Genomic DNA, 17,815 nt, shown 5'->3' with positions numbered 1-17,815 from the left:
AACTATATGTCCGCTCCCTCATCTAATTTTATATTCAAACTTCATGAAATCCTCATATGCATCCTCATCCGCAAAAGTAACATCCGCTACATCTGCTTTCGATGATATTTCATCTTACTATATTAAAAATTACTACAAATTAATTTGATTAAATAAATTTGTTTCTGCAACACTATCTAACACTAATATATACCTTGTGATCAAAAAAAAACTAATCGTACGATATGCGTTAAATTTTGTGATAGTGTTGCCAGCGTGAAAATGAAAAAAATTTACCAATTGGATAAGCGCGGGAATTCAAAAATAGGCCTCTCGTTCTTTTTTGATCAGAACGTATACCAAATGTATGAGAAACAGATATAAATCTTTCAAATACATGTATATATATATATTATATATATGTCTGAAATAACATACGTTTTATATAAAAATATTAATACATTTTTATAAAACGAAAATATAGACTGTGTTATTTAGTTTCATATTTAATATTATTTTTTTTTATATATTTATTTACCTTTTTCTGTACCTTTCTATATTTTACGATAAGGTATTTAAATTTTTTTATATTTAAATGTTTACATGCACTTTATTCTTGATAAAATATTTCAATATATAATGTAATGACATCATAGACCAAGCCTTTTTGTATGAATGACCGTTGAAAGTCATGTATTGCGTTTATTTTACAAATTTTAGGTATGTCTTAATGACGTTCGTGAACTTCAATAAAACATTTTACAAAATTTTTACTCATTATAAAAATTTGCAAATCATGTGTAAATATTATTTTTTTCTATATGCAAGTAAATAATTATTTAATAATGATACACCACATTTTGTAATTCAAAAATTTAAAATGTTTAAACAATTCTTAATATATCTAAAATTAATTATAAGTTTATAAATTGCTTTAATAGAACTGTTCCCGTTGTTTTTCTGTGTATTAAAATTTTAAAAATATGTATTAAAACACAGCTGTGTAGATAAAATAATATAACTCGATATTTTCTAACCTTGTTTGTAGCACACACAATGTAAATCCCTACATACCGTTGCTTAATAAATACATAAAAGTTCTGTTTTCAAACTATTTAAGTGATATTTAGATTAAAAGAAGATTCTCAATTGTATACATACTTATATAAGGCGACATTTTTAATTGAATAATTTTTTTCTGTTACTTTTTTTTTAATTAATCCCTTCACTTAGGCTTTTAACTTCTATTCTTGTTAACTATAATTAAATAGTTAGTTAATTAGTTAGTTAATGATCTTTATTAAAAATTTTATATAAAAAACGTTTTTATAATGTTAGCAGTGTTTTGTAAATGCGATTGTAATTACAAAGTCACTTTATAAAAGTTCTGAAAAATTCATATTTAGTATAATGTTTTTGAAAATAAACATATTGGTTTTAACATATATATTGTCGGTCAGAACATTGTTAGTGATAATGATTATTTCATGTTATATTATTATGTAGTTATTCATAACTATATTCAACTATTAATAAAATTTGGTAATTTACACTTATTCACAATAAAAGCATACCAGTTCCTCCTCCTTCACTATTAACCCTATATTTTCTGTAGGGTTGATATCTGAAATTTTTTATTTTATACTATAAATTACAAATAAGATCTTGATATCTCTTTTTGAAACTATAGGCTATACTGTTGAAATGATAATACAAGAAGTCTTCAGTATAAGATCTTGATAAGATCTTGAGATCTTGATATCTCTTTTTGAAACTATAGACTAAACTGCTGAAATGATAATACAGGAAGTCTTCAGTATATAAAAAAACTTTTTAAATATTTTTCAGAATCTTACCAACAAAATCAGTTGTAGATATATATTTTATTTTACTTCACTTCCTGTTATATACATTAATAATTACTCGTTACACGTACATATCAAACACGTGAATATCAATAATTATTTATTGGGAAATTCGAGAAATTTATTAAGAATATATACTACTTAACACGTATGAGTTTCGATATAAACAACCATACATAAGAATATATTTATATATATTTATGTGAAGAATATCTTTACTAAAGCCCCTACTAATTGGAAATCATTATTCTAAAAATTTTTTAACAATTTCAAATAATATAAAAATAGTACTTTTTTATAATAGCGCTATTATAGAAATAATTGGAATTTTTTAACAAATAAAAAAAACAAATTAATAGCAAATAAATTAAAAACAAATTTTATTTAAATTTCAGTATTTTTCCATCATAAAACATAAAATGATTGTGTGATTCATGGATCGATCACAGAAGAGAACTAAATAAAAAAAAGTTAAAAACTACAATGAAAAAAATGATTACATGATTTTAAAAAAATGCTCTAAACAAGCAAATTTTTAAAATACTAAAAAAAGTAATTAATTATCGATTTAAAAAAATAATTAATTGACTAAAAACAAAACAAAAATTACAAATTTGTATAAGAAAATGCATTTAAAAAATGATAATGAAATGAACTCGAATGGAAATCATTTATCAGCAGCAACGAGTTGTTCATCATCTACAGACTCTGGTGTAATTATTATTGATAACAAAACAACATTTAATAACAGCAACAGCAATAGCAACAATAACAACAATAGCAATGACAACGCTACAACAACATTGACAACAAGCAAAATTGCAAAAGATAATACAAATGAGGAAGCGAAAAAAAACATTGATAATGGGCTACACATTGAAAACGAAAAATCGAGCCCAAAATTATTAAAAAATAATCAAAATAAAAGTGATAAATTTAATGCAAATAAAAATAATAATTTAAGTATAGAAAATATAATAAACATAACAAATACGCCATCTAGCGACGATGTTGAGGCACAAAAGAATTGGCAGACTAGGAGTAGTAGCAGAAATTGCAGTAGACCCAACTCAAAACATTGCTCACCTGCAGTATCTATACGCAGTATGTCGATATCGATAGTTTCGATCGATGAGAATGCCATAGACTCAAGTATTGTGGACTCAGACTCAGAGTGTGAAGCAGACGCTGAAGGAGTACACAGTAATTATATAGTAAAAAAGCTAGGCCAACAAACAACATTAGCACCAGATAGTCCAGACTTGCCAAACATAAATAAAGGTCTAACAGTGATCAGCCAAAGAATAAATCCAAATGGAAATTTATCAGCTGGTGTTGGTCCATTGGCTGAAAATATACTTAATGGCAACCTACAACCACCAGGATTGGGTGCATTGACACCAGTTGCACCGCCACAAATCGGTAGCATTGCTTTGTCAAATTCCACAGATGTTACCTTTGGTGATAAACACTTTTACGAGGGTCCAGTAACGATACAACAGTTCCTTATTGATAATCGCGAAAAGTGGAAACCAACCGATGAGAATGGGCAAGACAATCCAGTATTCGTAAACGAAAACAATGCAAAGGAAAGAGACAACGGTAAGTGACTATGTATGTGTTATGACTTATGAATAAAACCAGAAACAAATGTGGGTGTGTAGTGTTATTATGGCTGTGTAAATGTGTAAATGTGTATTTGTTTATTTATTGTTAATCAGAACAGATCTATGCAATTGGTTTTGATTTTATATTTTTTTGTTTTGCGCATTTTGTTTCTTTTTTTTTTATTACAATAAATACATAAAGTGTTTTTGTTTGTGTTTTCTTTGTTTGTTTATTTATCGGGCGGTCATAAATACGAGGCCACCAAAAGGTGTTGAAATGTTGTAGTGCTTGCGAATGGGTTACTGCATATTCAAGTATAATTGCGCTGTATTATTTTTTTCCTGTTTACATACCTCTGAATGTTGAATGCAATATCCAAGAATTTCAAGCAATTTATTTGAATAAATAATTAAAACCATAAAAGTAAACACGTAAATAAGTGAAGACGAAGAAAGCCTTTACGAATACTCTAAGTTTATTTTTTTTAAAGAATTTTAAGGAATATTTTCGATTGTTATAAAACTTCAAATGTTTATAATTCAAAACAAATATAAAAGTTTAACAATAAAAAATTCTAGTCAATTTAATCAGTCATCATTTTATGTCATCTTATAAATTGTGAAAAAATTATTCAACGTTAATTATTTTTTGTTTTAATATCACTTATAAAATCACAACTCCGGAGAGATGTTTTCGACTTTAGTGTTATATACACATATTAGGCCTTTAAATTGCTACTGAACGGTAATCTTTTTAACCAAACTATTGTGACATCAATTTCGTTCTAGACTTTACATTAGTTACCAAAAAGATACGCATTAAAATTGTGCAACATAAGTTAGAACTCATAATGACAATATTCGGTTTTCCCTAGGTCAACTGCTGATTTCATATCACATTTCTATTTGAAAAGTTTGTAAAGTTGATTATAACTGACATAATAAAAGTTTATAAGTTTGTTATTATTAGATTATTTGTAACAGAAAGAAAAGATTTTTTTTATTCTCTCTAGCTATGCTAGCAAAATTGGTCTAAAACCTATGATATACAAATATCAATTCTCATCTAACTAACAACTTAAACTATAAAATTTGGTACTTCAGAATGAGACTTCAATCTCACGAAAAACATACTCTCCTTAACTTAAAACTCTATCAGTATTGGAACTAAACTCTTAGAATATATTAATACCCAAACCGTATTCTTTAACTCATAAACATTTTTACTAAATTACAACATATTCCAAATTCAAAATTATATTTTTATAACTTTTCCTAAACTACTTTAATTTTATCAAAAATGTTTTAATAACCGATGTACATATACAATTATCCTAAACATCTTTTATTATTAAATTAACCTAAAAACTGTTTTTATATAAAGAAATCTATAAAAAAAAAAGTAAATGATAATAAAAATCTGAACAATTAAATTGCTTCAGTACTACACTTATATGCAGTATAGCAGCACTTTTTTGGTGCTTGTTAGATATATGTATATATTACTAAACGGAAATGTAGAAAATTTGACTACATTTTAATATAATGATTTAATAAGATTAAAAATCCATTTGTAAAGTCAAATTGCACTCAAATTTTGAACAAGTATGAAGTTAAGTGTAATATAATAATGTGAGGAATGCTGTAATTTATTTTTTAATTTCGATGAAAGCATAATATATTAAATATTAAAAAAAACATATTTTAAAAGAAAATATTAATTAGAGAGGCAGAATTATTAGAATTTTCTGGTAGTTTTTTAATCGACAAATTTACTAAATTTTTGAAATTGATTGGTGTGAAGAATATATTATTTCTATATGTAATTAAGAATACATATTGAGAAAGGTAGAAACGAATTTACTATAAAGTTCTTCTTTTATATTAAGAAGAAGCACAAAGGATGCTTGTTAGATAATAAACTTAGTCACTAAATAAACGAATGTTCGCATATATCCTTTAATGTCGTAGAAATGTTGTGTAATTTTTTTTTTGTTGAATTACATCTCCTTTTTCTTATGTATTATATATAGCATTATAGGAAATGTATGATTATAAAGAATTGCTTAACTAACAATATAAAATTTTGTATGTATTGTTCTGAACAAATATATATATCTTTTGAGACGATATTTTTTGATTCATTAATCATTTTGAAAAGTTCATCTCAAAATTATAATACTAAAATCTCTTCTATCAAATACATTGAATTTTTTACTTTCAAAGTTATAATAATTATCATCGATACCTATTTCTCATTTGACATTGATAACAATCGTTCAACTTTTGTATAGAGATTCTTCTATATTATTTTTGATTCGCATAAGTAATTTCTTGAAAACATTTGTATTAAAGTTTTGAACTCAGCATCTATTTTCATAAAAAATGACAATTATTTTATGTATGTATGTATATTACACCATATCATCGGTTTCGATTATCCCACATCTCTTAAGAAAAACTCAAAATTTCGAAAACCAACTATTGACAGTTCTTACTATAATGTGTTATAGCTGATCTTTGTCTTTTCAAACAGATTTTGTTCTAATATTTTAACACGTAATAATATCTCACAACAATGACGTATTAAAGTCGTTAAAAAATGTAAATAAAATAATATACTGTGTATGAAATTATACCACTATTAATCCCAACACTACTTGGTTGCCACTACTATTTTAAGGTCCGTAAATATATCAGCATATAGTGTAATGGAAAAAGGGGCGCCCAGAAATTGTTGTTTTAAAGTCAATAGATGCCAAATATAATATTAAGTTAGGTCACTACTACTCTTATTACGGATGTTTGAGAGTCACACAAAATAAATAGATCATCAATACTTGGCAATAAACAATACATTACTTCAAATCATTAACCAAGAATAAATTAGTGTTTTTTTAAACATATTTTAGGCAGTCAATTATTATATTTAGATAGACTTGAATATTAGGTGTTCGTAACTATTGATGAACTATTGTATCCTAGACAGTAAATAAAGAAATATTAAAATATTTTAAAACTTTTAATTTATGTTTTACATAAAATAATCAAATAGGAATTGTTAAAGACGTTCATAAAATTTTTAGAAGTAAAATATAAATATTCTTAATATAGTCAAATTAAATTAAATTATGTTATTTGTTAAGAAGATTTAACAGTGTTTATACAATCACGCCTAGTACTTACTAATACTATCATCACTTTATTCCACTAGTTTTTTTTACAAGTATCTCTAAGTATTTGGCTCCAGCTTAAAATATTTTGACAATAACTCAATAAACCTCTTTATTTTGTAAGTGCCGATAAAGAACATTTCCTGAAATTATTCATGAACCCCCAATAAATTTCTTAATTGCATTAAAAAAGAACTGTTTATATGACAGGAAGTAGCTTGATTAAAGTGAATAGAGATTTTGATAACAAAAAGGCACATTTTTTGAATATGAAAATTTAAAAATCCATTATAACATGTTATATATTTTAGAGGTTTAAGTTTGTTTTACAAATATTTAAAAGTACTTAATAACGGCCATACATTTTAAAAGTATCTGACTGCATTATCTTTTAATAGTTTGCAATCATGTCGCAATGAAAAATATATACTATAAGTGCAATCTTATCTTTTAACTAAAGTACACTTACAAAAGGTTATTTTGTGAAATAAATACAATTTTTAAGAAGTTTTTAACTTTCAATTTTTATAAAATTTACTTCATACCAGACTTGTTTCTATGCACAAAAAAATTTTACTTAAATTTTTTAAATGTTTGATTTTTCATAGAATTACTACACTGAAAAGAAGATTATTACAAGTTTAAAAGCATATACATAATGAAATATATTGCATATATATTTATTTAATATAGTTATAACAAAATAAAACTTAAACTCTACATTAACTTAGACAAAGCAAGTATGAAATTAAATTAGCAACAAAAAATTTAACCACGCATAGACAATCAAAAGCTCCATATAAGAGGCAAAAGGTGTAAAGGCTATGCGTCGAACAACAATAACAATTATAACTTCCGAACTGTTAGTAACACTGCGTCCATAACCTAATGGTAGCTGATTTTATTGTTCATAAGCGTACAAAAGTATTTAGTCGTGATCAGAAGTGTTTGCATCAGAAAAGGATTCCAAAAGTTAAGATCCAAATTATATAAGACCTGTGCCACAGTGGCAAACAAATGCTCTCTTAGTGGAACTCATGGAAAACAACCATACAACGAAAACTCAAATCAAAACTCAAAGTAAAGTCATACAAGTTCAAAACAAGATCATTCACCAAATATCCACAAAAAAATAATCCAACAGTGTTAACAATTAATAATGTCAAAATTGAGTGGATGGAGAATATGAAATACTTGGTCCTGATTTTTAATAAAAATTTGATTTGAAAACACCATATCAAGACAAAAAAAGCAATTTGTATAAAAAATTTAAATTAAATTTAATCCCCATTCAAAAGCAAAAGATTAAACCGGAAAAAGGAAATGCTCATAAAATAGTCATTTCGGATGACTGTGTTGCCTTCAGTAAAGCAGGAAACTGCAAAAATCCTAAAATATCAATCTAAGGATGTCAACCATAGTTTTCTGGTTTGTCAAAAACTTTGATCTCTTAATTTCAAACACCACTAAGATTATAGGCTATCTAGTAGTAAAGTCTGGGTTATCCAGTAGTAAAGATGATCAGCACAACAATTCTTTCGCTCCACTTAGAAAAGCTTAAGGTGGAGATTTGGAATAAAAATAAAGTAGATTTCTAGATTGATAAGACTAAGTACACGACCAAATTTGTTTATCATATCCTGGGATAGAAAAAGTTCCCATTTAAACAATTTGTTAATAAATCTAACAGAGGATTTATAAGAATATATAGAAATTTTTAATACAAATTCGTTGTTGTTCTTATTTCTAAGGTGAATTTTATCTTTATTCTTGTTAATAAAGTTGGTTAAAGTAAAAATTGTTCTCTTCAAATATGAGGTTAATTAATTCTAAATGTCGTACCTAAAAGGATTTAATGTTGCGCCTATCTCTTGTTTAACCGAATAATGTATATATTTTTCATTAAATAATAAAGTGATATTATATAATGATTTAGTTTTAATTATATTGATTTCGATTCCGATTTTAGATCGATGTGACATCAGCTCCAGGTCACTCAACCTATAAAACCGAATAACCTGATAATTAATAGTTAAATCTATGAGAATTTCTGTGAAAATTCTTAAATAAATAAAATATGTGAAGTCAATAGGTATTAATATATCATTGGTAGCGACTGACGAGTACTCGTAAATATCTAAAGATAGCTAAAAAATTGCATGAGTAGATTAAAATACTTGATTGACTTTAAGATTTATTTAAAGCAAATTGAAAAACAAACGCATTATTTATCTGGTTAAACAAGAGCGGAACCTACTCAATATAGGTACTAATAGGTCACTTCGTATTAGGAAGACATACACTGAGATCTGGTCTTTCCTATAACGGTTCTGAAAATGAGATAAAAGCGACTTTTTACTTTATGTGTCTTCGAACAGTAAAATACTAAAAATCTTTAAGGGGCTAACTTACAAAGTTTATAAACTTAGTCTATTTTTATCTGAATGCTGACTAGTTTTGTCTTTATAACATAGATCCGTTCCTGCTGGTCTGGAATATGAATAACAAGTTACCTGTGATATCACAACGAGCAACTGTTTGTGCTTAAGTTGAATTTAGTATGTAAGTCAACCTAACTTAACATTATAAAAATCAGCAATAACATTAAAATATAATACATAGGCATATTTTTTTGAAATGCCAGGAGTCGGAGTATATAGCTCCAAAAGTCTCCAAAAAAAGTATATAGCTCCAAAAACAAGTCTGTTCCGCAAAAACTGTGTGATCGGTTTACAATAGTATCATATCAATCTTCTATTAAATCCATCCTTATTTTTTATTAAATCTGTTCACTTCTTTATTTTTCCTTCAAATTTAAAAACAAAATTGTAAATTTATATATATATATAAATATATATATATAAATAAATATTTGTAAATATATAAATATACAATGTACAATTATGTATGTATTATATAAATGCTTTCTATGTAATCAATTCAATGAATCTGTTACTCGATTGTTATAGAATTCATTGAATAACTTTCAAATATTAATTTATGTAGTAATTTTTTAAATATCGGGGACTTACTTTACTACTTACTTTATTGATATTTCATCTATTTTTTTTAAAAAAAACAAAAATATGTATCAAAAAATCTAAACAATTTATTAAAGTTTTTTTTTTTGAAAATACGCATTCCTTTCTTTAAGTTTACTAAAAAATCCCCGTTTTATATATTAAAACAGCTTCCAAAATTAAATACAAAAAAGTAGATAAAGTTGTTACCAAAATATTTAAAATCTACATTTCACATTTAATTAATAAAACAAAAAATATGTTGCGGTTAATAGCAATAAATTATCTTTGTAGAGTAAACTTCAACTATTGGATTTTGTAAACAAAAGTTAGCGTAAAAATAATAATAAAAAGAAAAAAATATGAAACATTATATAGCAATTACATATATATAATGATTTTATTAAAAAATTTTACTATATCGTATATACGAAACTGTTCTGTGTTAAAAACGCTTGCGTTTCGTTAAAGAAATAGCACAGCAAACTTCGTGATCACACCACATACTTTCGATATAGCGCGGGGGAATTTTTTCAATAATTAATTGTTATTTTATATTATGAATTCAATAAATTTGTTTTTTAGTCTCTTTTTCCTTAAAATTGACGCAACTTAAATAATTGCTTTTGAAATTTATGCTAATTTCAAAACACAAGGAAAGTAAAGCGCACTTACACCACCCGAGAAAAGTCGTTCGCCAGTCCCGTTTGTAGAATTTCGTAGTCTGATACTGACGCTTGTACTGCTCGGTACCAATATTGCTTATAGTCCAGCTAGGAAAATAATTTTTTTTTTTAAATATATAACTTTTTTATAAATATAATTTTAAAAAAATGTTTGATTGTAGTCTATGTAAAAAAAACATCGCAACAAAAACTGATTTAATTGAGTGCGATGGCATTTGTGGGAATAAATTTCATAAAATTTGCACCAAATTAAATGTGGATGAACTGCAAATTATAAAATCAACGAAAAATATCATTTGGAAGTGTGATGTTTGCTTACTACTGTGCAGTGAACCTTTTCGCAACGAAATTAACAAAATTATTGACAGCAAATTTGATAAATACTTTGAGTACAATGAGTGGCGCTTGAATAACTTGAGTCATAGAATAAATAGTGCAGAAATTAAATTAATTCAGGAAAGTAAGTTTTAAGTTTTTATGAATACAAAAATATAAAATTAAATCGAAATTAATGTATTTAAGTTATTATTTAAATAAAATTTCAGTGATCTAATTAAATGTATATATTCATAAAATGTTCTATTTGTTCAGCAATATCTATTTAGAGATTATATGGTGTATCCATGCGGAGTTGGTTAGAGGATATAAACGATATATAAGCTGATATAACTTATCCGACATAAACTTCAGGTGAAGTTAGATTTATTTGGCATCCTGGAAAACACACATAGCCATTTTCCTTCCCAGCGATACCAGATACCAGAGACAAAGTACTTATCTCTGCGACAATCATATTTGACAACAGCTTTTAGTAAATGCAGATATTTTGATAAACTCATTCTTCTACAGTAATTGACAATAAAACTTACTTCCCGACATATCAAAGTTAAGGTGTAATTGTGTTAATCTAGCTGGCTGCAAACCACATTAAGACCAAGCGATACCAGATAGAGGCAAAATACTAATTAGTAAAGTTGTAACTTTTTTCTGTACACCATATGCTGATCAAAACTATAGAAATATATTTATATTTATTATTTATTTATATTTATATTTCTATGTTTCTGATGCTGATATATGTTAGCTTACATTTCGATATATTGAAGTGTAAAGTTCTTCACTTTTTACATTGATTAAACAAGCAAACAGTATAAGTAAATCAAATTCCACTAGGATCTTGTCCAAAAATACGTTTTAAAAAATTTGTTTAAAAATTCTCTATTCCTATCTCAATACTATAGGACCTACAAGTACTCCTTAAATTCATAAAAAAGCCTACTACAAAATCGATATTAATATAGGTCTATTTGTGGTTTACATTCAACCAAACCCACCTAACGTAATCTAAAGTAGATTACAATATTAAACAATGAAATAGTTAAAGAATACAAGGTGCATTCCTAAGTAAATGGGACTTTTTAAAAATGGATATATAGATCATAAATTACCTGTCTATGTTTTTTGGCAATTATACAATAGATTATAGATAGATTTTTCACTGATTTGATGTGATATTGAATGAATAGAAATCGGGTTATTACGTTTAAAGTGACAAACCTTCAGAATATCGATAGCAACTCTTTGGACGGCTTATATACCCCATTATATTCATCAGAATTTTACATTTTTTTAAAAAGATAAAAGTCATATAGTGCTAAATCAGGTGAATAAATGAACAAAGGGAATGGTCGACAATGTAAGTCGCAGAAAAGCATAGATCGATAAGAAGAATATGAGTAGAATATCCAATTCCAGGAATTTTAAAAATGATTTGGGTTGCTCTTTGATACATGCAATGAAAGTTTTGTGAGTTTTTGCATTGATGAAGGAATTCAGTTGGCAAACATGTATCTTATCATCTTATCGCAGACAAAATAAATAATCATCATAAAACTATACCTTCTTTGTTCTATGTTAATTTTTGCACCAATAATATAAATATACTTTCAATTCAGACGTTAAGCATGTAGGGTGCTATTCATCCAAATGTCCAAATCTAATAAAATTTTGACAAAACATCAGGGAAGGACTATTTTACCGCCATTTAGAATTTCCAGTCGAATGTTTTATTGCAAACACCAATTTTGTAATAAATTCTGTTAACTTTGAACTGAGCTATATAAATCCTTTTTGATATGCTTTAAAAACAACATGATTAGAATGTATTATGTATTTTCAATCAAGGATTTTTGTTTATACATTTCATAATTTTCATTATATATACATATACTTCAACTGTTTGATAAATCAGTGGTGAATGAATGGAATTGAATTTTTGCTTACACTAAAATGTTTTTAATATGGAACTAAATTACATTTAAATTATTTAAAATGGAATTTTTCAAAGTCCTTATAATATGCATTAGTTACTAAGATCAGTAAGTAAACAGTAAATATTTTACTTACTCCACTTTAACTGCTACTTATTTTTCTTGTATCGGAAAGATCTATGTTTTCTAGTTGAATTATAAAAACTATAAAAATTGTATTTATACATTATATTTGATTTAAATGAATACTATTTTTTTTTATTTGTATACTTTTAGTTCAAAGATATCAAACTAATGCCACAACTATTGTTTTATTGTTAGCTCCCACACAATTATAAACAAAAGCAAGCAGCCAAACATTTATTATCCGCAAATATAAACAATCTTTCAGGAAAAATAATAAAAGTAGAATTCTTATTAAAATAACCAAATTTAATGTTTTTATATTTTTATTGATGTGTTATAAAAATTTTATTATAATATATTTTTTATTTTGTATTTCTATTTGTAGGCGGACCAGGCAAAGAGGGTCGAACAACAGAAGCACAACATCAGCCATACAAATTTATTTTCAATCGTAAAGCAGTTATCATAACATCAGCAATTATCGTTTCTACGATACTTATCGGAATACTCATCGTTGCGACTAACCATTGGTTCAGATCATCGATACGTAAAAGTAAGCTAATTGGGGATGGCGATGATTCGAGAAAGAATATTCCAATCAATTCAACAATAGGTATTTTCTTTCTAAGAAAAATTAACTGAATCGTTTTTAAAATTTGTTGCTTGAATTGGTACTTGGGGTCTAACAACTCTCACATGTAGTTGACATATGCACAAACTAATAACGTAAACAATTTCGCGTTCAAAGTAAATTTTAAACTGATTAAGTTCTAATTAAGTTAAATTAAAAAAAAAAATTTCTTTTAAAAAGTGAAAGTTAAAGGCACAAAAAAAAATGAAATATCAATCAAAGTTAAGTTGAATGGAATTTTTCTTTTTTATTCAAAATTTAAAATTAAAAATAAAAATGTGCAGTTAATTTTAATGAAAAATTTTAGACCCCGACGACGATAATGACGAAATTGGCTCAAATAGCACATTACGTTTCCTTAAACGCGACAAATGGAGTACAAGACCCCCATCAGGTACATTGGACAAACTTAAGCTACCTTCCCATCGGGTTATTATATCTCATACGGCCACTAGTGTCTGTGAGGATATGGTAAATACATGCAATATATAAACATTTTATAGAAACGTAAAACAATTTTTATAAAACAGGAAAATTGCGTCCAAACTCTAAAAAATATACAAGCTTTTCATATGGATTCACAGAATTGGAGTGATATTGGTTATAATTTTTTAATAAGCAGTGATGGTCTGGTATATGAGGGACGTGGATGGGATAATGTGGGCGCACATACGAAAGGCTATAATTTTGATAGTGTTGGAGTTTCGTTTATTGGAACTTTTAATACAATAGAACCGACCAAGAAACAGCTTAATGCAGCTAAATTACTGATTGAAGATGGTTTTCGGAGAAAAAAACTGGCTACTAATTATCATGTTTATGGTGCACGACAGTTCGGTGCTACTGAAAGTCCTGGAAATACACTATATAATATAATAAAATCTTGGCCTAATTGGTCAGCCGTTATTTAGAAATAACAATTGGAATCTTAAATAAAATTTTAAATAATTTAAATTTAGTGCAATTTAATTGATTATGTTATGTAAAATAGTAAAATAATTAATTTAAAAAATTGGTGTAAATGTGGAACTAATATTAAGAAAACAAAATTATATGCAGGTATTATATTTATAAAATAAATAAATAAAACTTTAATTATAAGCACATAATACAGTATTTTTAATAAGTTTTCAGAAATTTATTACGACCATTATTTTTAGATTTTTGAATGTCTGGCACTGAAAAACTAGACCACAAGATCGCTATCGATCTCCTAAAGTGCGACTCTTGTAAAACCAATAAAATCAAGTTGGCAGATAAATAAAATTGATTGACTATTATTGAGAATATCTATATAAAATTGTTGCCAAAAAAGGTTTTCATTGATAATCATCTAGGGGAATGAAATTTAATGGCGAAGAAATTTTTCTAACAAAATTTAAAAAATATTTATGATATAATTGTCTGCAGGTAACTTTCAATATTGATATTTTTGTGCCATATTTGGTGTCATTGGATTCTATATATTAAAAAATGATGAAATCACAAGAGAATATATATAATTCCAACATTAGAATCGAATATTTTAAATACTCGTAGTGCTTGAGTTTCACTATATAACATATGAAGTGCTTGATTAGCTGAGCTTCTCTTTGTTGTATTTTATTTTCTATTAGCTTGTCACAATATAAAATATACATAATATCAAGTACTCAAATATAATATGGAGCTTAGATATTTTAGAATAGCTTGCTTAAATAAATTTATAATTTCTTAAAAATAACTCATTTATAGTTCGCTAGATCTTATACGACCCCATAATCGAAATACTACGTGAATAGAATTTAATTAAAATGCTGCTAACATAATTTTATCACTTTATGTTTGAGCATTCACATATTCTTAATATTTTAATATTTCTTAGAATCTATATACACAGCACTAGGTAAAAAATGTTATAATATGTAACATATCAATATTAACAGTGTATATATAATGCAAAATCTTAACTAACTACTGGTTTCTTTTATGTTAATTTGATTCTTTATTTATCTGCTGATTCTTATACCTCGTCTTAATAATCCATTATATAGTTAGAATTTAAGCTAGTTTTTTGAGAGATTGACAAACTATTTAGATTTAGTTCTGAATATTTACATTCATTTACAAATTATCTTAAATAAATACTTTGAATAATAAGCGTAAGGATACCGCTTTTTGCAAAAGTTTTTGATTGTACACTCAACTGACATGATCCTTTTTTTCTATGACCGGGGCAAAAATTAACACTTAGAGAAAAGTATTTCAAACTAAAGCCTAGTATTTTCTATTTCGTACGATAACTTGTATGAATATCTAATTTTCTATAACATCCAAATTTTATGGAACATATTTTATATGGAGTTTTAAGTCGCTTTTTTGTACAAAAAGGATATTAGTACTCCACTTAACTACAAACATAAAAGAAAACTCATAGGAAGAGTTGAACAACATGCCTAATTAGCCTACGAAAAATGTATGAAGAATGAGGTCGTACACTAACAGAATAATACTTTTTGTCCATTCTGTTTTACAATTCTGGATAATTTGTATACTAATTCTACTCTAAATTTACTCTTATTTATCTACTCTAATTTACATTTAATACTTCACTTTGTGCATATTGACTTTGAAGTCAATATCATCACTATCATCAATATCATTAGATCCGCGATCCGTATCGAATCTTAGCCTCCAGAATTCTAAATATCGGTGTATAACTTCTCTTTTTACTTCAATATATCATCGTTTATCACATCAAAGAATTTTTAAATTTAATTATTTATAATAATAAAATAATAACTAACATATACGCTTTTCAATTTCAGACAAAGATAACTTGGGTAGTGGAAAAGTATTGAGAATAGTACCACGTGATGGTTGGCTTGCACAGCCACCTTCAAAACCGCTCTTATCTCTTAATTTGCCGGTATCTAAAGTTATTGTTTCATCTACTGATACAGAAGATTGCACCACACAAGTAATATTTTACAATTCATAATTAAGAAAAAAATAATAACAAATAATTAAATTATATTATATTTTTTAAATTCAGTCCACTTGCACCTATCGTGTACGCATCTTACAAACATACAATATAGAAGCCACACATTATGATGATATAATATACAATTTTCTAATCGGTGGTGATGGAAATGTTTATGAAGGACGCGGTTGGGATAATGTGGGAGCACATCTCAAAGGTTGGAATGATAAGAGTATCAGTTTAGCATTCATTGGAACATTTAAAAAATTAGAACCGAATGAAAAACAAATGAGTGTGAGCAAACTCTTACTTGAAGAAGGTGTGCGTTTGGGTAAACTTACAGAAGATTACAAAATTTATGGTGCCCAGAAGATCGATCCAAATGCCGGCATAATAGCCGCAGATAAACTTTATGAAACCTTTAAAAACTGGCCACAATGGTCAGAAAGTCCTAGTTCTACTAATGATTAATTACTATATTTAAAAACATTTAAGAACTTAGTTACGTAGATGTATAGATATATAGATATACATATATTTCAAATAGATGTTAGTATAGTTTATATTTGTATACATTAAATTCATGATTTTATATATGTTTTTGCTTTTAACGATAAGCTATTTTACAATTTTACTCAAACATATTAGTTAAATAAATTCGACTGCTAAATTTATTAAAAATTATATGTAAAAATTATAATTTATGTTATTACACTCAAAGTTTATAAAATATAAAAAAAAATATTGTAAGTTTTTAATTCGAATATATATAAGCTATTTGTATATAAAAATATAAAACTAGTTAAATCTGAAAGAATTTTAAGATTCTTTAAAGTTTACAATGTAAATTTACATATAAGTCAGAATTACTTTTAAGTATTCATACAATTATTTTACAGTATATATGAAAAAAAGTATTTTCCTCGAAAAAAGTCTATAGACTTTATAGGTCTATAGATTGTCAAAAGTCAAATATTTTTATTAAATTTACAAAAAAATAGTTATTGTCCTCAAAATTATACAAGAAAAATATAAACGGATGTATGAAAATTTATAATGTTTATTATTTTGTTTATGCCTGTTTTATTCAAATTTGTTTTGATTTCAATTTACATTTTATAGTATATAATGTGATATTTTTATTTTAATTTTTGTGCAACGCATTTATTTTTATGAAATTATTATTATTAAACTAAATTTTAAATAGTAAAACAAACTGTTAAGAAATTATATTTTAATAAAAATACAAAGATTTTTGTTTTCAATTTCAAAAATATGATAATAATGATATTAATTATTTTATTAAATTAATAGAAACATGCCAAAAATACAGAAGTGGTATTCACAATGTCAAGTAACGGACATGGTAACCGAATATCGAATAGCAATGAAAATCTACCGCAAAAAAATGTTTATACTCGAATTGCGTGTTGTTGCTCACTCGGTTACAGAACTCGTTACCCAAAATCGTGAAAAGCACTTTTATTACAATA

The 17,815-nt window shown here is 26.2% G+C and overlaps 1 protein-coding gene across 3 annotated transcripts; it reads left to right on the top strand.

The window, feature by feature from the left end:
- Positions 1-2,428: 2,428 nt before the first annotated feature.
- Positions 2,429-16,842, top strand: LOC119670520 (peptidoglycan-recognition protein LC). Of its 3 annotated transcripts, none has more exons than XM_038080811.1 (4): positions 2,429-3,446; positions 13,112-13,279; positions 16,165-16,316; positions 16,392-16,842. In XM_038080811.1, exons 1-4 carry the CDS (start codon positions 2,471-2,473, stop codon positions 16,791-16,793), a joined length of 1,698 nt encoding a protein of 565 aa, XP_037936739.1. In that variant the 5' UTR covers positions 2,429-2,470; the 3' UTR covers positions 16,794-16,842. The 3 variants fall into 3 exon arrangements, with proteins under 3 accessions (XP_037936739.1, XP_037936730.1, XP_037936749.1); XM_038080802.1 differs by having other exon boundaries at positions 13,112-13,339; XM_038080821.1 differs by lacking the exons at positions 16,165-16,316; positions 16,392-16,842 and adding exons at positions 13,665-13,828; positions 13,888-14,317.
- Positions 16,843-17,815: the final 973 nt, after the last annotated feature.

This window comes from Teleopsis dalmanni, chromosome 1 (assembly GCF_002237135.1).
Source record: "Teleopsis dalmanni isolate 2A chromosome 1, ASM223713v2, whole genome shotgun sequence".
NCBI lineage: Eukaryota > Metazoa > Arthropoda > Insecta > Diptera > Diopsidae > Teleopsis > Teleopsis dalmanni.
This window is presented reverse-complemented; position numbering and strand designations above follow the sequence as displayed.